This window comes from Triplophysa rosa, linkage group LG8, assembly GCF_024868665.1.
Source record: "Triplophysa rosa linkage group LG8, Trosa_1v2, whole genome shotgun sequence".
Taxonomy (NCBI): Eukaryota; Metazoa; Chordata; class Actinopteri; order Cypriniformes; family Nemacheilidae; genus Triplophysa; species Triplophysa rosa.
The window spans coordinates 3,542,593-3,562,748 of NC_079897.1; the positions used below are offsets into that span (position 1 = coordinate 3,542,593).

At 39.7% G+C, this 20,156-nt stretch overlaps 1 protein-coding gene across 1 annotated transcript; it reads right to left on the reverse strand.

Moving 5' to 3' along the window:
• Window positions 1-1,169: 1,169 nt before the first annotated feature.
• On the reverse strand, window positions 1,170-19,892 carry smg5 (SMG5 nonsense mediated mRNA decay factor). Its single transcript, XM_057340353.1, has 22 exons — window positions 19,429-19,892; window positions 17,392-17,490; window positions 17,153-17,276; window positions 16,903-17,059; window positions 16,700-16,789; window positions 16,505-16,594; window positions 16,267-16,345; window positions 11,782-11,907; window positions 11,332-11,400; window positions 11,030-11,241; window positions 10,770-10,907; window positions 9,707-10,549; window positions 9,451-9,620; window positions 9,267-9,342; window positions 8,172-8,347; window positions 7,447-7,605; window positions 6,609-6,668; window positions 6,325-6,484; window positions 3,713-3,803; window positions 2,936-3,010; window positions 2,676-2,814; window positions 1,170-2,581 (listed from the first exon to the last, which is right to left on the reverse strand). Exons 1-22 carry the CDS (start codon window positions 19,491-19,493, stop codon window positions 2,498-2,500), a joined length of 3,282 nt encoding a protein of 1,093 aa, XP_057196336.1. The 5' UTR covers window positions 19,494-19,892; the 3' UTR covers window positions 1,170-2,497.
• Window positions 19,893-20,156: the final 264 nt, after the last annotated feature.

The following is a 20,156-nucleotide window of genomic DNA, read 5'->3' on the forward strand; positions in this document are numbered from 1 at the left end:
CTACTTTGAGCACTCATTCCCTTCTTAAAAAGCGAGTTTTATGATTTTGACTGCCTTGCTTTTCTGCGTAATAAAAAAATTACTGACGACACCCAGTCTGAATAAAACTCTACTGTATTCGTTATTAAAGCACAACCCCTCAGAAGTCAAGTTTCAAGTTTATTTGTCACGTGTACAGATGTCAGCAATATTCAAAATAATAAATACAAAAATAATATAAATAATAAAATAGATAAGATCAAATAAACAATTTAAAGACAAGACATACACATTATATTTTATATAACACTAAAAAATTTACAGTAATAAAGAAACAAGTCGTGGTTATCCATAACTGCATAAAAAGATCTAGAGTTGTTAATGATTGCATTCTCTGTAAACTACGGTTTTACTGTGCTTATATTGCTTTTAAAATGTGATTTTTGTGATCATAAAATCAACACAAGTCAACACAAATATTTTTATTTTGGCCTATTAAAATTCATTATTCTTCCGCCAAACAATGTAGTTCTTAGGATTGGGTCTGTTTCAGGATTTAATGGTGTTCTCTTTGTTCCCATCTGCTAGATAAGATCCCACTAGAACTAGAAGAACCCAACACCTTACCAGAGACCATTACAGTTTCCATCGAATACCAGTACAGTTCCCATTATAACCATTGAGTCCATTAGAATGTCTGTAATGGTTTCCAATGTTGTATGTTATAGTAGAAACTGAACATTGAACTGTGATGAGCCCAACAGTATGATTTAGTGGTGCCACCATCTTCCCCTCCTCCACTCCACTGAAACCACCAGGTTCATTTGAACATTGGACAGGACTGCAAATAAATCTTCCCTTAAAGTGGGGCAAAGCCTGGCCATTCGATGTCAGGGTAGGATGGGGTCTCTGCCAGAGGGAGAGTTGAAGGCACGAGACAGAGGATAGTGGAATGGAGACACAGAGACATGCATAGTCCAAATAGATCATGATGGTTAGGCTCCTAGAACCTGGTGGGCTTTTAAATACTGGTTACATAAACCTTAAGAGAAACATTTTTAATTCGATTCAAAGCAGTTTTTTAGATAACAATGCCTTACAACCGCCAGTGTGCAAGCTTAAGGCAAGTAGAAAGTTTAGACAAAACATAACTACAATCTAATCTTCAATGCACATTGCAAAAGAATTGCACAGAAAAACCAAATAGTTTACGTGCAGATTTCTTTTTTATTTGTTCATGTTGTAAACTGCAACTACCAAGTGAAAAAAGATTAAGCTCATGCTTTTAGACTAATCTTTAATAAACAGACTGTTACAAGCAATATTGTCATTCTGAAAATGTCGTTACATTAAAATATGAAGTAAAATTTCCTAAATGAACACTGATGGCCTACTGTTCTGTATAATCTTTTATCTCTATGAAACCCTCTTAGCAGCCCCCAGTCTGAAACCCCCTCGCTGTGAAATGCAACAAGACAAAAACCTAACAAAGGAGACAATTGTAGACGAAATCTCTTTTTATTGTTTAATGCACTGCCTCACACATACATTTTATTCCTTTGCGTTGTGCAATATGGGACAATTACTATGAGAATGGGATGGTAAAGGTCTGGGTCTAGATCTGCTAAGCAGAAACACCTCCACGTCCATCAGCGCAGCCTAGCGTGATGCGAGTGCTGTAATGCGAGAATGCTCTAACCCATGAAGAATCTCTACGCCTGACCCTCATTTCTGTGTTCGGCACAGCAAAGATACGACATACAAAAATAAAATAAAATAAAAGCCTGACTTATTCCATCCTGTTCATACACAGATAACACAATACATTAAACCACAAGGGTACACAGCAAAAAGAAAACAAAGGAGAGGCCAGGTAGGAAAGAAAAAAATCATCAAAAAGAAGTGTACACCCATAATTCTGAATCCTTCTTGTCCCTGGGAGCAAAAGCCTCTTTTTGTACCAAGAGTAAATGCTAAACTGGATCACGGCTGATTTCTGGTGCGATCGTTGTTGAAGCCTTGTGGTTGGGTCACCTGCCGGTTAAACACAGACATCTATGCGGCAGTGCACGACCCCCATGGCTGTAGCGTAAAGACTAAAATAAAAAGATCCAAACACATTGCTCTATACATTTAGATTGATGGGTTTCTTGTGTATATGCACACAAATGTTCGTTTCTCTCTCGAAAACATATACACTCATTTCATAGGTATATATGTCTGGTTATAACACCCCAGGGGCATTTAAACATTTATTTCACCCCATTGCTTCTTTCAACCCTCCTGCGTTGGGTCGAGGACGCGCTGTTGTATGTTAAAGCCCCCTGTGTCTCTGTCTTCTCTTCTCCACACACTTTCTGCACCCTCCTTCCTTCCGACTCTGCGTCTTCGAGTGGTTTGTCCTGGAGACGCAGATGCAGACAGAGCAGTAAAGTGGGAGAGAGAGAAAGAGAGAGAGAGGGGAGTGAGTGTGTGATCAGCCGAACGCCGAGCCGACCCCTGCGTCCCATGCTGTCTCTCAACCCATTTCCTTCCACTGCTTATAGAACTCTGTGATGTTTTTCAGCTCCATGCCCGCGGCACCCACTGCCTGGACAGCCGCCTGCAACCACAAAAAAAGATCAAAGAGAAAGTTAGCTTGAGATTCAGTGGCTTGACAGTAAAAGTCTAACTTAAAATCAGAGAACCGTGTAGACCTTCATAGAATCTGATCTTTCAGTCATCTCCTCCACCGAGTGTCCCGTCAAAATGGTCACCATGCCCGCCGTGTCTTCGTCTCCGCTGTTCTGAGATCCTGTGAGCTGTCGACAGCTGTCCGCCATCTTATACAGGTGCCTGTGAGAAAGATCAATCCATCACTGCATCATATCAATACACATGCAGGACCTGCAGCACTGAGATTCACAGACAATCCTACAGGGTTTCAAACTGAAACAGGAGGTCATGTATATCTTACCAGGCTTCTACATCCTGTCGCTTTAATTTATCCCTCTCAAAACCTCTTCCCGACTCTTTCTGACAGCGGATGTATCTGTGGCACAAGTGACAAACATTCACACAAAACATGTCAATTTTCGTGTTATGGGTAGAATTTAATACATTACATTAATTCTCTTCTGTGGCATTTTAATGGTAGCGTGATAATATGACATATGAGAGAAAGCTGTTCTTAGAATCTAAAATGTTGTGAACTACTAAGCTTTCTAATGGGCAATTCGATGCAAATGTCAACCTTAAGGTGGAAAAACTCTCCAAGTTTTTAAAGCCTTTTTTGTGTTTTCCATTACGGCCCATATTCCTCATAAACGAGCACATGAAAATTAAAATACAGTAACTATTTCATGTTACCAATGTTGTAGTATGTTAAAACACTGTGTCCCTCTTCACATCCATAACGCATTGATTTTTTCCTATTTTAAAACAGAAAACGCGTGTACAGACTGATATTTTCTTATGTCTGCAGTCTATCATCAGAAGTTTAGTAAAATATAAACAGATGATTCAATATATTGGTAATAAATACATTCTCTAAAAAAATGTATATTTCAAGTGTTGACTAAAAATGTCACATCCATAATGCTGGAATTGCCTAAAAGCAATTTAGGGCACCGCATATAACCATTATCAGCTACAAAACCACAGCAGTTGCCTATGTAGACGTGTAGTTCACTACACTTTGGAACACCACTACGATTCCTGCAACATAAAAACTGTTGCAGATGTCAAAATGTACCTGTTTCCCTTCCGAAACTCGGCCTCCAGGAAACGGATGCTATCTCTCGCTCCAGCATTCTCTTTCTTTAGCATGTCCAGACCGTCAATTACTGTAAGAGACCAGAATTAATCTCGGTCATGCACTCAGATTTATACACACAATTTATTTTTTAAATAAACTAAATTATTAGAGTTGGGAGAAAAAATTGATTCACATATGAATATCGATTCAATCTGCTAGCGATTCGAATCGATTCAAATTAAAAAAAATAAATGTTTAAACGATACTAAATATAATAACGTGACGTCTTTGGAACAAATAAGTCAACTGCAAGAGCGGTGCAGCACAGAGTGCACACCTAACGCGCAAATAAGGGTCCTCCGATTGATCGGTTGCTGATCATTATCGGCCGATAATCACTTTAAATAGCTTGATCAGTGATCTCTATAATGGCCGATCAAAAGAGCCGATCAAATGACACAAAACGTGTAGACCGTAGGTGTGTTCAACTGCCGGGCTGTGCTGTGCAGACCGAGCGGCGTGAGGTCTGGACCGTTCAGCTCAGTCACTCACTCAGCTGTCGGTTGCCTGTCATTCCTTTTTGTTGCAGTCTGAAGTAAACTGATACACGTACACACTGCAGAAAAATTTGGTTTACTAGAGTGATAACTGCATTCTACTTTCGAATTTACTTTCAACTAAAGCCTTTACCAAAACTATACGCAGTGTGTACGGAACCGAACTCAATAACTGTGTTTATGACGTAACTAAACGCCCATCAGAGATGTGTTTTCATCTGTATGTGTGGTGCTAGAAAACAGCAGTGAAAGAAGTCTTTGCTTTCGCAGATTTGACACGGGTCTAACGTTAGCCCTTTGCCAAAGTGACAGTGTTGCCAGATCTTCATAGAAAAAATCTGCAAAGAAAGACAAGCCCAAAATAAACCTTAAAAATACAAATAACTTATATTTTATAAGACCCCAAAATCTCTTATATCCGCAACTGACCATTTTGTACACCTAAAGTGTAGAGCTTTACAATCTAAGACCAAACAACAAACATAAAACTGCCTAAAAATAAATGAACATGGCAACACTGCAAAACAGCGCTCTCCAACAAAACAAAGCGCGTCTGTCAGAGGTACTTTAGTTTAATTGATGGATAAAAAGCGAATCTTAGCTGAAAAATAACAGATACCAAACGGTTTATATTCTTACAGCTGCGAGACTCCAGAACGTTGCTATGGTTACTAGTGTGTCAATCATCACAAATGCGGACATATATAACTATCAGGGCATTTAAATGGGGTTGCCACTCCCGAAAGTTTGCAGTTTGTACGTGTTTGTTTTATTCTGTTGTTTTTCATAATTATTAAACAGGAAAGCTATGTTATACTCTAAGATGTTCCTATGGCTGCTATCATTGTTTACTTTCTTAAAGGGGAGCGGAATATGTTATGTGCAAGTTGTCAATTTATGATTCCTTTCCATCTCTTAATTCATTAGGTAATATACGCTGTTCTTTGAAATTGTTAAATAAATAATTCTACATGATAACTAGAAGGCTTCATATAGATCCTGTGATCGGTCATCGGTGATCGTATCGGCTGATACTGGTTCTAAAGATCGGTTATCGGCCCCAAAAAATTCTTATCGGAGCACACTTAACACGCAAACATAGCGGAGCATACAGGAGCAGTAGAGAAAGAAAACCAAATACATTCAGCACTGTAGGACTAAACTGCAAGATAAACGAAATACATTTTTAGGATGGTCTTTCTTTGCATCTGCTCTGTGCAGTGAGCGGCAGGGAGAAACAGCGCATGCAATTTACTATGCCGCAGCTGACTTGTCAGTAAGTGCAAAATAGCGTTTCCCAAAACCTGTCACTGTTTAGATTTAAATATGCACAGTTTGTTAGCCGGACGGATGCGCTGGGTGCTCTGCACAGGACTAATACACTAATAAAGGCCTAATAACTGTTCTTTTAATGTATGTGTGTTTGATGATTTTGTCATACGATATGTCGTTTAACATACAGCACTAATGAGTCGCGTTTAATTACTATTATGTACTTATTTTAATGTCTGACAGCAGAATACGTCAATGAGAATGGCTTTACTGGGCACTCAGTTCTATTAAAATACAATATGTGACAGTTCTAAGAGTAGAAGCCAAAGTCCCAACACTAGTCTGACTCCGAGCACAAACGTCACGCGATGACATCTTAAATCTTAAATATGCTAATTAGTACATCAAGAATCGATTCTGAATCGAATCGTGACCCTAAGAATCGATTCTGATTTGAATCGTGAGGGACCAAACGATTCCCACCCCTAAAAATCATATCTTGTTATATTAAAATATTTTAAATCATATTTGTTTATTATTCTATGCATTTGGCAAATAAGTTAATGTAAAGCAATTTTTTTGGTCCAAACAAGGTTTCAAGAATCCCTTTATCTATGGAATATTTTATAGGAAAGCCTTTCCGGAAGAAAGTATATTTTAGTAAATTTGCATGATTTATCCGGGCCTTAAACATTTTTTTTTTTATAATCCCTGGGGTTTTCTAAGACCACTGCACAACAGAATTGGAATAATCAGCTAACAGGAGGCGTGTGGGCTGACCTGTGCGAGGAATGATGATGATGAAGCAGCCGCTGGCAGCCAGCTGTCTGAGCAGACCCAGGTGCTGGCACAGAGCGGCGGTGTCTGGCACCAGGTATGGAGACATGGAGGACTGGGCTTTGGGCTGCTGCAGACTTCCTTCCAACTGAGAGACCTCCAACTGTGCGGAAGACGACCGGCAGACAGGGAAACAATTCATTACGGCTCCAATTAAGAGAGTGTAGGATTTATGAACAAGAACGGCATTAAAGACAGTTAAAAATAAACGGGGCAGCTGGTCTGACCTGCAGGCGCAGCTGGGCCATGTCTCTCATGAGCCGGTTTCTACGAGCTTCCTCTTCTGCCTGTGGATCAAAAGAGTCGAGGTCAACATAACCTCCACGCAACACCTCATTATATTACTCTCATTTAGAGTAATGCAATAATAGAAGCAACAACACACACACACACATATACTGTATAAGAATAAGAGCACACACATAGAAGTATAGATGCAGAAGCTCCTACTTTCCCATCTACCACAATCTAAATGTACCTGAATTAATGACACATATGTTTGTAAAAAGTGAAAAACTGTGGGTTTGGTTAACAATAGTGTCAGAGAGCTCAGGTTATGATGATGGGGTTATAGTGGAGTCCCTCTCTTGAATTCAGCCTTATTTCTATGAGCTTGTCATGAACTGCAAGACATTCTTTTTATTCGCAGGCCCTGAAGGTTTTAATGAAATTGTAGCGAAAAGAGCCACCTGTTCACGAGCACAGCAAGGTGGCACTTCAAGCATCATTTGTTCTACCCGTAAGAGCTGCGCGGTTGCTTGGCAACATACGGCTCTCAAGCAAGAGCTCAAAAATGCGGTGAGGTTTTATGAAAAACCTCGTTCTCTTTGCCGCAGACATGTCTGTGTAGACCCTGTCATTTTGAGGCACTTTCCATGGCTATTTCTGCATGCATTTAGCACCATTACAACTGCTGAGAGCACAAACCAAGGCATGTGACGATATATCGACATATAGTCATTTCAAAACATTGAGAGAAAAGTTTCTAGTTTAACGCAAAGTTAGAATCACCCCCACAATTTTTTTAATGTATTTCTTAAATTAAAAACAAAAATGTGTGTTTACCATGCGGAACTGGGCCTTGGCCTGTTGAACAAGGTTCTCCTGCTCTGATTGGCTGATGCTGGTGAAGATGCCCGCCTCTGGGTTGAAGTGCAACACGTTGCCTTGGAGATTAGTGAGGAAGTGTCCAAAGCTGCGAATACAGCACAAGCGCACCACACACTGGACAGCGGCGGGAAGGAAAAAAGAAACACGAGATACTTCAAAGAACATTGACAAATGGTTAACGATTCATTATGTTACATTATAACACTTGAGAGAGACATACTTTACATCCGTAAGCCTCAAGAAGAGGCCTTTTTATTTTATTTTGATTAATTAAAAATATTAGCTTTTTATTACTGGTCTCAGTTTATATAGAGCTAGAATAAAAACAAAATATCTTTATATCCTGACTCAATTAAAAAGAATTTCTCAAGAGTTATATATTTTTTATATCACAGTCACACCATTGTTGAATTCTTAAGCAGTTTTGAGTAAAGCCCTATGTAAAGGAGTCTGCATTTCAGTTCAATATAATGCCACATTTTCCCAAACTAACTTAACCTTCTAACTTGATACTCGGCGAGCTGCACTATAGTTTAAATATTACATTTTGGATTCTTGCATGCAGATATAATATGTGAATTTCAACAGATGCCTGACTGCTCGAACTGTGTGGATTGTTCATCCCAGTCGTGGTGTCTAAGTGATCACAGTGTTCAGGCCCATAACATGGATATAGTTACCTCTTCCAGAGGGCTAAGAGAAGGTCTCTGGCCTGTGAAATCCAGACGTCGATGGGCCGAGCTGAGTGCAGGAAGGTGGCGGAGTGCCAGATCCTCGGGCAACAGCAGCGTCTGGACCAATCCGGTCCGCTCGGACTCATTCAGGAGTTTGGTCACCTCCTTATTAAGACCCAGATCTGTAGGAGATCCAGAGAGAGACTTAAAGGAACAGTTCCCCTACTTCATTTACTCACCCTCGAGTTGTTCCAAATCTGTATAAACTTCTGTTTCGATAAACATAGAGAAAGATATTTGGAAGAATGCTTGTAATTCTTGGCCACCATTGACTACCATAGTAGGAAAAATTACTTTCTGTCAGGTTCACCAACGTCAAAATGATTGACAATTAGCATACAGTTTAGATTGGTGGGATGATTCTGTTCTGGGCAAAACTCCCTGCCCATCCAAGCAGCCAGCATGAATAAGAGCAGGGAGCGCAGCGATACCCACCCTTAGGGTAAAGCAAACAGAACAAGCAGATGTCATTAGTTCTTAAAGACATTTAAGTGTAACACATAACTAAAATGTAGTGGAGACTTGTGAAAAGGAATAACAGAAGTCGAGTCCCGATTGTAAATGTGATGTGGAGCTGGGGATGGAGGAGGGTAATTTGCTCCTAAGCAATGCCATAAGCTGCTATTAGCTGAATGAATTTGAAAACGGAAGCCGTGATTGCGTCATATTTCTATAGGTAGAGGAGGATCAGCTGATGCAAGCTTGACTCACGTGGCTTGCCAGAACTAAATTTATACGCTTGATTTATACATGTCTTTGTTCTGTTGAACACAAAAGAAGGTATTTTGAAGAAAGTAGGACAGCATACTGTTCTGGGAGACTTTTGACTAACATTGTCATATTTCCTACTATGGTAGTCAATGGTGGCCAAGAACTGTTTTCTGAATTCTTCCCAATATCTTTGTCTGTGTTCATCAGAACAAAGAAATGTATACAGATTTGAAACAACTCAAGGGTGAGTAAATAAAGACAGAATTTTCATTTTTGGGTGAACTGTTCCTTTAAAGCGAATAATTGGACATTTTGGAATATTTCTCTCACCTGCTTCCAACACCTTGTTGCCGTCTGGTAGTAAGTTAAGCAAGACTGAGAGTCTGTTCCACAAGCTCTGAGAACTCTGTTTGTGAAGACCAAAGTTCAGTGTGCATATAAACATCTGGCTATGGAGCTAAAATTGTGCTTCTGCTGTTTACTTCAGAAAGATTTAAAACGTAGATCGACGTACCTGTGCGCACATCACAATGATGTCCGTGTTTGTCCTCAGCCAATCCAAAAAGACCTTGACTATCTGGATGAGACCCTGATTGGTCAGAATCTCAAGCCGCTCAGAAAGGGTTTTCTCACTGCGAATCGACTGGTTGCTGTGTTCGCTGCCCTCGGAATCAGAGTCAGCATCTGAGTATAGAAAACATAACTGATGTTAGATAAAAGACCAATCACAATACGGTATGTCAATGTGTAATCAATCTTAAACAACGTACTATTATCACTGGTTCCGTTAACAAGCTCTGGACTCGTAGTGGAAGTGGTTGCAGGAGGGGGTGTGGTCTCTTGGGAAGGTTTGGGGTTGGAGTCTGGGGTGGGGTTAGTGGTAGCTGGGGGTCGGAGCAGCACATTGCTGAATGTGGGAGCAAGCCGGAAGCAGCGTTTGGACTGGAAAAGCTGAGAAGACATGGCCTGCAGGTTACTGCTGATGCTGGCATCATTAGACACTAGAGGGCCATTGGTTGCTGGCGGGGTCGAGTTCTCCTCTCTAGATGGTGGTGGCTGCTCATGTTCCTCTTGCTGATGTTGCGGTGTGTTTTCCGCATCCTCCATGTCTTCCAGGTCCGAGCGAGATTCCTGACTGTTCATGTCAGAATCCGTCTCGACATCAAAGGCCGTGCCCCCTTCGTCCTCCTCCGAACCGCTTTCCCACCTGCCGTCCACCGCGGGCGTTTCCCTTCGTCCTTCCCTCCCTAAAGAGTTCATCTGGACCTTGGGTGATCCCAGACTGTCGACTGGCACACCGTCCTCCTCGTCCTCCTCTTCATCACTCTCAAAGCCTTCGCTCAGGTCGCTCTCATCCTCCTTGTGAGCGCATCGGCGGCGGCGGAGCATGGAAAGACGCGAGAACTTCCTATTCTGTTTCTGCTTCTCCTCCGGTGACTTCTTCTTCTCCACTCCTTTCTTGACTTCCACCATCCGTCCGTTCCCCGTAGGCTCGTCTTCTTCATTTACTTTCACCTCATCTTCAAACTCTTCTTCGTCCTCCAGGGAGCCGTTCTGCAGGGTTCTGTCTTCAGATGGTGTCGCGCTGCTGGGATCTCTTGCCTCAGGCTCGTCTAAGAACAAATGCATTAAGTCACATGATCTAAGTGAGTCGTCTAGCGAACAGCATTTTAAGGCATCATTGGCTCGCTCCTGACACAATGCTGTCCTTCCTTCTAAGACAGGAACTGTAAATACTAAAAAAATGTATTGATCAAAATTTAAAGTGTCAAAAAATGTCATCAGTGCATCGCCAACGGAAAAGTGAGAAACAGCGGTGCATTGTTCTTGTACCCGTGTTATCCGTGCGCAGGGGTGGGACGCCACTCTCGCCCTCATCCAGTTCAGCTTGCAGTCGTATGTTTACGTGATTGACCAGATGTGAAAACAGAGCCAATGTGAAGGCGATGGAGGCACTGTACTGCTTCGAGGCTGAAAAAACATTGCAAAAATCAGACAGAACACATACATTCATGTCAATTAGACCTAATGATTCAATTTGGCCATCACTGATGTGACATTTCAGCCTGACATGAATTAGAATCCATATTTACCCCCTCTCTTCAAGCTGTGCACCACCATAAGGCAAGTCACCACCATCTTGAATACGAGGCTGTCGGGAAGCACACAGCAGATTGACTCGTGCTCCTCCTCCTCCTCGCTGGCCGATTGGCTCCCATGAGCAGGAAGTGGCAGGTAGAACAGCACCAGATTAAAGTCCTCTAGCACAGACTGGCACAGTGACGTCAGCTCCGTCTCCATCAGACTGAAGACACAAGAGGTTATCGGTCATTTTGTGTGTCATTTTATTCTTGTGTGATATATTTTGCCTGCAGAAGGTCTTGAATGTAATCACCTGTTCTTGGGCTGCAGCAGACTTTGCAAATACATGAAGCTCACCAGCAGTCTCTTGATGTCTTTTGACCTGAAGTGAGAAAGATGTTATCTCAGGGTTTCGCAAAAACACCTATAGGTGCGTGACAGAACACTTCTAGGGAAATTTTTGTTGAAAATCTATCCGATTTCTTAGAAAAGGCGTAAACAGTACACCTCAATGAGCATGCAAAATTTAGGGCATCTTTAGCAAAAGCCACTGACAAAAAAACTAAAAATTTACTGTGATTTTGATGACAAATAATTCTAGTATAAAATACATTTTTTCATTTAAGGAAAGAGTGAAGTCTGGAGGAGTACAGTAGATAAAGGCCGCTAACCCCCGCTGTACCCAACAATTAAATGTGTATCACTTTCAAGTTTGAAAAGCATTTCTTTATTGTCATCCGCATCTAAAAGTGGAGGAACGCACCTCTGGCGTGATGGTGACAGTTTCTTCATGTCTTGTTTCTTCACCTGATGGTACATCTTGGCTGCCTTGTCAAAAAGACGCTTTAAATTCCCATAGGCCCCATCAAAGGGAGTCTCAGACTGAATACTGTTCAACAGGGAAAAACCAGTCTGTCAGGATCATGCCGAGTTATCACATTTTTTGAACATCAATCAAACTTGTGTTTGTGCGACAAATAATCATTATTTTTTATTTTCCCACAATGATTATGTAACTACACCATCACATCACATGAAAAACAGCATGTAAACTGATTAAAGAATGCTGTTTTCTCACATCTCTCTTTAGCCATTTATTGTCTTTTTTAGTTAAAACTACCGTGTCATTACACTGACACACTTATGCACGTACTAAAGAGAAAATGAAAAATTCCGGCCCAAAGGAGCTTGTAGAAAATAGCAGAGGTGCAAAGAGTACCTGAAAACCATACTTGAGTAAAAGTACAGATGCCTTACAGTGAAAATGACTCCATTACAAGTTACAAGTAGGGATGCACCGAATGTTCGGCAACCGAAAATAGGAATGTTCAAGCGAATAAGTGAAATGGCAGAATAAATTTTACCAAACATGACGTGTGATATGATCAAGCAGCAACCAGCGCAGAGAGAAAGAGAGCAACGCGCGCTTTAATGCAGCAAACATGTCGGCAGTGTTTGGACCATTTCAAAGCGTCAAATTCTGAATGAATGCGTCTTTACCGGTCGGTACTTGTGTACTTCACTGGAGTGGGCGGTCTGACAGACAGTAGCACTGCCACTCGTGACATCCTTTGACATCATACAGTGGTCGCGTGCGCAGTCTGCGCACAGTTCTCTGTACTAAACAACTTGTCTAAGTAAGTTCTGTGCATCCCCGCCACGAGTGCACCTTCTGAGAGAACAGTGACAGTCAGCTTGTGGGCGGAGTTTGGATGAGAGACGTGAACTGAAATGGTTGTCAGTCAGAATGGCTTGCATAGATGTTATTTTTTCTTTAAATCAGTTTGCAGTGTAGCCCATAATAATCCAACAGTTTTTGTTTATTCATATTTTTAGCTTATACTGTTGAATGACACTTTTTAATAAAGTGTTTTGTTGTAGGCTTACAGAGTACAGTACATTCTTTCCCTACTTGTTTTGCACAATTTTATTTTAAGTAATATTGTAATATATTGAAAACAAAATATAAAGAGCACATTTTGATCATTCAGTTTATGCAATAGTGAAAAAATTGGCTAAATAAATAGAAGAAATACGAAAAGACATGTTTGGTGTTCGGCCAAGAGTTTCATTCTTATTCGGCTTCAGCCAAGAAGTTTCATTTCGGTGCATCCCTAGTTACAAGTCACAAATTCCAAAACGACTTGATTAGGGCTGAAACGATTCCTCGAGTAATTCGAATACAAAAAATCAAAGAGGCAAATTTTGTTTTCTCGAAGCTTTGTTTAATCCATTTAACTACAGTACACACGGAGCACTGCGTTTCCCCACGGACCATTATTACTGACGCACAGCCCGCTAAACTCTATTCATGTTACAGGGCTCTCAAGTCTCACGCATTCACCGTGAGACACGCATTTTAGTCTGTTCACACGCTCACACGTATTTCTCATGCTGATAAATAAGTGATAGCTTATTGAAATGGTGAACTGCTATTTTACTGTTTTAGTCTATTTTGCAAGTGAAACTTGTTTTCCGGCTGCATTGAGTCCATCAAACTATATGCGGTCTTGTGGACGCCGAATCCTGTTATTTACACATGTCATCTGTCTGTTCTGCGTGTCTGCGTGAATGAACTGCACAGTTTAACGTGCTACACGCGTGATGCTCATAAATTTGTCCGCGTCTGCGCTGAATGAGGACATGAACTTCACCTCCAGAGTTGCTCAGAGTTTATTTCACGAACATGTTATTGTTTGAGTGAAGAAACAGACATGCTAAAAATAAGTGTCTTCCGACAACCTGCCAAAATACAAGTCATAGGCTATATATTACTATTTAATAGTAAAAAAAGAAACTAAAACTAATTTATATAAACTAAATGCATGCATAAGCTGAAGTTAGTTGTTTACCTTCGAAATTATTCTTTCCATTTTTATTCATGTTTCTTACTTATATATTTGTATTATATTGCATTTTGAATTTAATATGGCAATGGAATGTACTAAATGGGTTTAGTTTTCACAGAAATTAATGTATGCAATTTCAACTATAAAAACTTTAATTGTTCTAAAAATGAAAAACAAATTAGTTGTTTTACTCATTTTAAGAGACCCGTCTTATTTTCTCTTATATATTTAGTATTGCTTTATGATAAAGAAAAAGTACTTATTATCCGAATACCCGATTAATCGATGGAAAATCAGTAGAATACTCGATTAGGAAAAGAATCGATAGCTGCAGCCCTAGACTTGAGTAAAAGTCTTAGAATGTCTGATTTTAACAGTCCTTGGTTATTTTACTCATACTGAATGTAGGCTCAAAGCAGCACTAGTCCTCAACACTTAAGAGACTTGTCAGTGAAAAACAAGAAACACTGATTCGTGAGGAGAGCTCATCTCATCAAACTGAACACCTCAAAATTGCAACAAATCAAGGTGAACACCATAACGTACGTCTATTCCAAACACCCAAGTCTCAGTTAAGCTCAAGTGCTCATAAGGAAACCAATATCCTTCAAAAAGCTCTCTTCAGTAAAACGGATAAATAAAATGATGTTAAGTAAAATTACAAAAGTCAAAGTCTTTTTGCACTGGACATGCTGGTTTTGGCTTTATCGTCGGCTGCAGTCATGTTCTCTTCCCACATAAAACACCAGCGATGTCAACTACCTGATAATGCACCCGCATTCGCATAAAGAAGCCATGTTGACAAGTTTCAGTAAGTAAGGGCAAAATGCACAAGATATAGTACCTTCAATGCCCTGTAAATGGCAATATTGCTTCTTCTGTAGTAGAAAAAAATTGCTCCAGAAAAAGTGTAATTGCTTTAGTCATTACAAATGTAGTGGAGTAAAGAGTACATCAGGGCTGTACGTTAACTTGTTTTGCACGTAGCACTGGTGCTACAGAGGTTTAAAGTTTTGTAGCAAAGGCTAAACAGTTGTAGCAAAGGCTAAACAGTTGTAGCACAAGTATAATACATAAAAAATATCTCTGTGCAGTTTATCACATAAATAGGCAGGTAACAGACGAAGGACATTAATGTTATAGTTGGGTAAATTAGGGCCATATAATTAAGTTTTTCCTAAGTTCATTTTTTCCGTTTTAAGTTCTGTGTTTTCCATTCTTTTACTATACAATAATTACATATTTATCCACATACTGCAGTGTACTATTATATTATTTACAATGGTAAACTGCAGTAAAATTCCTCCTTTTGCAGATACACACATTAAATATTAGTTTACATTTACGCATTTGGCCGACGCTTTTATCCAAAGCGACTTACATTGCATTATACTATACATTTGTTTTTTAAGAATGTGCAATCCCTGGGATCAAACCCATGACCTTGGTGTTCCTAGCACCATGCTCTAACCGCTGAGCCACAGGAAAGCTTAACTCTAAGCTTTTTTTAAACACTCGTTTTTAAACACAACTCTAGTGTTTATGGTTTATCAATTTAATGCTAGAATACTACAATTTACTACAGTAAATATTATAATACAATACAGTGTTTTTCATCTGCATGTTCAAGTTTACCAGACTTTTATTTTGACGGGTCATCGCAAAAAGTGTGTGGTTGACCATAGCTTTTCTCTAACAGTGAAATGCTTATGAAAAATAAACTCTCAGATCAGAGGGCATGTGTTGTTCATGTCCTCATACAGTGAGATGCAGACAAATGCACGAGTGTCACACGTGTGTAGTAATATGTTAAACTGTACAGCTCATTCACATTCACGCAAAAATATTTCACCTGCTTATTTTTCATAAGCAGGTGAAATATTTTAAAAGCTGGATAGCGCCTCCGCTATTCCTTCCCTGTTTCCAAACTGTGGAAATCACAGCACTCTAAATATGGACTCACTACAGCAAGAAAATAAGTTGTAAAAACAACTAAAATAGCGGTGCACCATTGATTTACATCACACACAAACAAGCACCGAGACAAACACGTCTCACACAAACAAGCGGCTCTGTCTATATCACGTGCATAACTGTATCGCACACTTGCTACACTGGCAAATTTATTCTTAGCACAGACAGATTTTTTTCGTAGCATGTACCGCCCTCCTTATTAAAAAATGTAGTCAAGTAGAGAGTAAAAGTTGCTAATATCTTTAATACTCAGCACAACTACAAAGTAGCCAAAAAGATTCTTAAGTAAGTACAGTAACTAATTACATTTACTCCAATACTTTACACCACTGGAAATGAGTCATGATTGACTAGTTGGTTTTTGAATGCTGGAATAGGTTAACCACAACCAGCCTAATAACAGACAAAATGGATTGGTTCCTTACCAGCGTAGGTAGTAGTAAGTCGCTTCAACGTTATAAAATTTACTTCCAGCCAGCGTACCCAACTGATTAAATGGCATTCCTGTAAGAGACAAGAAAATCTAAGTCAAAAAGCATAACATTTAATTTAATATTTTCACATATTTAAAATTCACTGCTCGAAAGATATAATCATAAAAAGCATGCTGTTCAGTGCCAGGAAAATGTGTCTGGAGGATGTGAGAAGCGATGAATCTCTCACCGACATGAAGAGCGACAGACAGGGCCTGGTGATAAAAGCGCTCGGCCAGCTGCTCCGCTTCCACTCCAGCCAGTTCGTTCTGGTACCGCGCTACAAACATTTACATACTGCATTTATTTCCAATAATGTGGACATAGTCACTGCTCGGTTTAAGGATTTTCCAAACGTTTTGAGTCGATTAAACATCACACTTACCAAGATCTCCCAAGTACACAAGGCACCTGTGACATGCCATCTGGGCCCACTCCATCTCTTTAGGGGTGGCTGAGACTGGTTTCTTACGCACTATAGTCACCAGAAAAAACAATAAGTCATGTGAGTAATACCTGGCATTCAATCCAATACAAAGCTCTTGAGTGAACTAACCCAGTAATAGAAATATGAAAAGCATGTCTCACCGATAAGTGGGTCAGTGACGTGCGTCCAGTCGATGCAGTCCTGTAGCTCCAGTTGATAGTGTGACTGGATGTAGAGCAGCAGGTGTTGAAAGAAGCCCACCCCAGCAATCAGATGTGTCCTATAGGCGCACTCCAGAGTGCTGCGACTGTGAATGTGCTGCAGAGACAGCGTGTGGAAGCATTTTATCATGACGGGAAATGCAAGAGCACCTCTAAATTACGAGACGTGAACAGTTCAAGGAAACAGTACCTTCTTGTTGGTCTTAATGACCTGAATGACCTCATAGTAGACCTTCCTCCACAGCAGTTCTTCTGCCTTGCGCCCATAGTCCACAGGATGCAGGAACATCAGCTTCACGCAAAGTTCCCGTAATCTGTTGAAGGAAAAAATAAATGTATACTTTTTTAAGAAGCTGAAAGATGCATGTTTGAATTGAGAGATGGTTGTAAAATTGTTTGGGGTTGCAGAGAGAGTAAAACTATGCTTACTTGTTCCTCAAGCTGATGTTCTCAGGTTTGAAGACCTCTCTATACGATGATTTACTGCTGATTATGACATCCAGCTTGTGCACTGTTTCCACCACAGCCCTTTACAAACAGAAAATAAATAATGAAACTGAGAATGCACAACATTTGGTTTTATCTGATGTACTTACACTTGTATTCATTGTTTTTAAAATCTATGTTTTCCTGACACACTAAAAGGCACTACTAAAATGAAAACTTTTCTGTGGTGGGCTAGCATTAAAAAACTTAACCCTTAAAAGGATAGTTTAGCCATAAATTAAACTTCTGTTATCATTTATTCACCCTCATGTGGTTTCAAAACCTCACTGGAAGTCAATAGGGTTGTTTGGTTACCAACATTCATATGACGTTAAGTAAATGATGAAAGAATATTTATTTTGGGGTGAACTATACCATTAAGTCTTTCAACAGTTTGCAGAATAAAACTACAATCTTAATCTTGCCTAACAAAATGTAAATATGCATTTATTAGTGTAGTATCTAATATTTAGTGTAGTATCCATATTTTTGACAGATTTATTAGCATTTTTGCATAATCAATTTTACTATAAAAAATACCATGCTAAATGTGACCCAGACATGTTTTCTAAAAGATTCATCCAGGTTTATTATAGTTACAGTGTAATATCTATGTTTTCTGGCAGATTTATTACCATCCGTATAACCAATTTTTCAATAAATACCAAGGTAAAACTATGGTTGCTGTTGCAAAACCATGGTAAATTTGTAGTTAGCATGGTATTGAGGGTTTATTTATAGTAAAATCGATTTTCTTAAGAGTTAGAAATTATGCAAAAACATAACACTTCAAGTTCAACTTGACATTGTGAATGTTTTCGTTTCTATACAAGACTTATTCTCAGAGTTATATGGTTAAGGTGTAAACACAGACATTTGATTTAGAGATTAAAGATGATTATCAGCTGTTCTGATCCTTCATATGTATTTCCATTTGTATACGCACTAATCTCTATGTTAGTTCTGACAATATATTCAACTAACCTCATCCTTACCAAAAAATGTTACCTCATTGGTAAGTCGCTTTGGATAAAAACGTCTGCTAAATAGGGCTGTCACGATTATTAAATAATCGTCTCATCACGATTGTTTGACCTCATCGCGATGGTTTCAGATCATCGCAATTATTGCACATCTCTATAGAAGACACTAGGGGGAGCTGTAGTGCATCTGCATATTTTAGTGTATATATTGTAACTAAAGCATGGTAATACTTGTAAAATGTACCACCACAACACAATCACTTAAAAAAACTAAAGCATATACCATAAAAATAACCTGCAGTACAATTTAATATTATTTCAGTGTGAAAACCAGTCTACCAAAATCTCATTAACAGAAGTAAACTTTTATTGTAGTCTTGCAAGTGAGAAAAAAACAGGCTAGAAGCTTTTCTATGACTGATAGTATTTTAATGGTGGCTTCAATTCACTCCTGATCAATTTACAAGTATTTGGTGGTTGTATTATTGACAGGTAAAACCCTAAACCTTAAGTATGATGACCCAATTTTTTCCAATGTATTTCTAAGAAAAAGAACATAGTCTTTATATTCAGAACAATATGGTCGTTTCAAAGATGAATAAAAAATGTAAGAGAATTAAAAGTCAAAGCTCTAAAACAGACAATTAATCGTCATCATCGCAATGATTTATTAGACAATTAATCTTCAACCAAATTTCATAATCGTGACAGCCCTACTTCTAAATGACTAAATGTAAATGTAGTAATTCGTCTGGTAAGTTCAATGTAGGGATAATGGCAATAACCAAGTGCACACATGTAAAACACAATATTTCCAGTTTAGACTGTTTTATTCGTGACGAACACGCCGATGATAGTGACATAGTCGGTATTAACGTTACATTCCAATTCAACTGTAATATAACGTTTATCTTTGCGAAAGATTTCGCATAGAAATAAGTCATGTAAAAATGTACAGGTGTTTCCTGTTAGTTCGGCTTGTCTTCGTCGTTCTTACCTGTACAGACGTTTAATATGAAGCACCTTGGCCTCAGGTTCGCTGTCCTGACCCGGTCCGCTCATTCTAGCAGTGAAAAAGCGGCTGTACTGGTCTGGTTTCGTCTATTTTGTTCTGGTTCGTTCTGCTCCAGTTTAGCGCGCGGCTATCGTTAGCAGGATAGCTAACTCGCCTCTTTCCCTCAGATTAAACACAAACGCTGTCGTTGCTGTCCTCCCTCGCCACCGGCCTCGATACCCATCCACCGATGTATGTGCTGGTGTCGGTTCTGGTCAGCTGTCACATTTCGAGGGGGTAGTGTTTGTGTTTTTGTCGTTCATCGTTGCGAAAGTCGCTCCGCGAGCGGCCATTTTCCCCCCTCCCACCGCGCACGGTTCAGCGACAGACAGAAGTATCGCGAGAGGTGACGGATAGCGCCTTTCCCTCCCCAGCGTCAAAGCCAGCGTACGCAGGTCAGTGCCTGCCTGTTGCTGTTATCGCGAGATTTACGAGGTTATGGTCTGGGTCAAGTAGCTCTAGCTCCCGGCTGCAGGCAAGCTGAAAGGCCTCTCGCATGATCTGAAAGCTGGATCTGGCTGAATGTTCTAACTAAGTACACGACTGTCCCTTACAAAATAAATCATTGCAACATCGACGCTAAGCATAGAATAGGATATTACTTTAGAAAAAATATAATTTTATAGGATTAACTTTAAATAATTAATATTTTAAACTATATATTTTTTCGT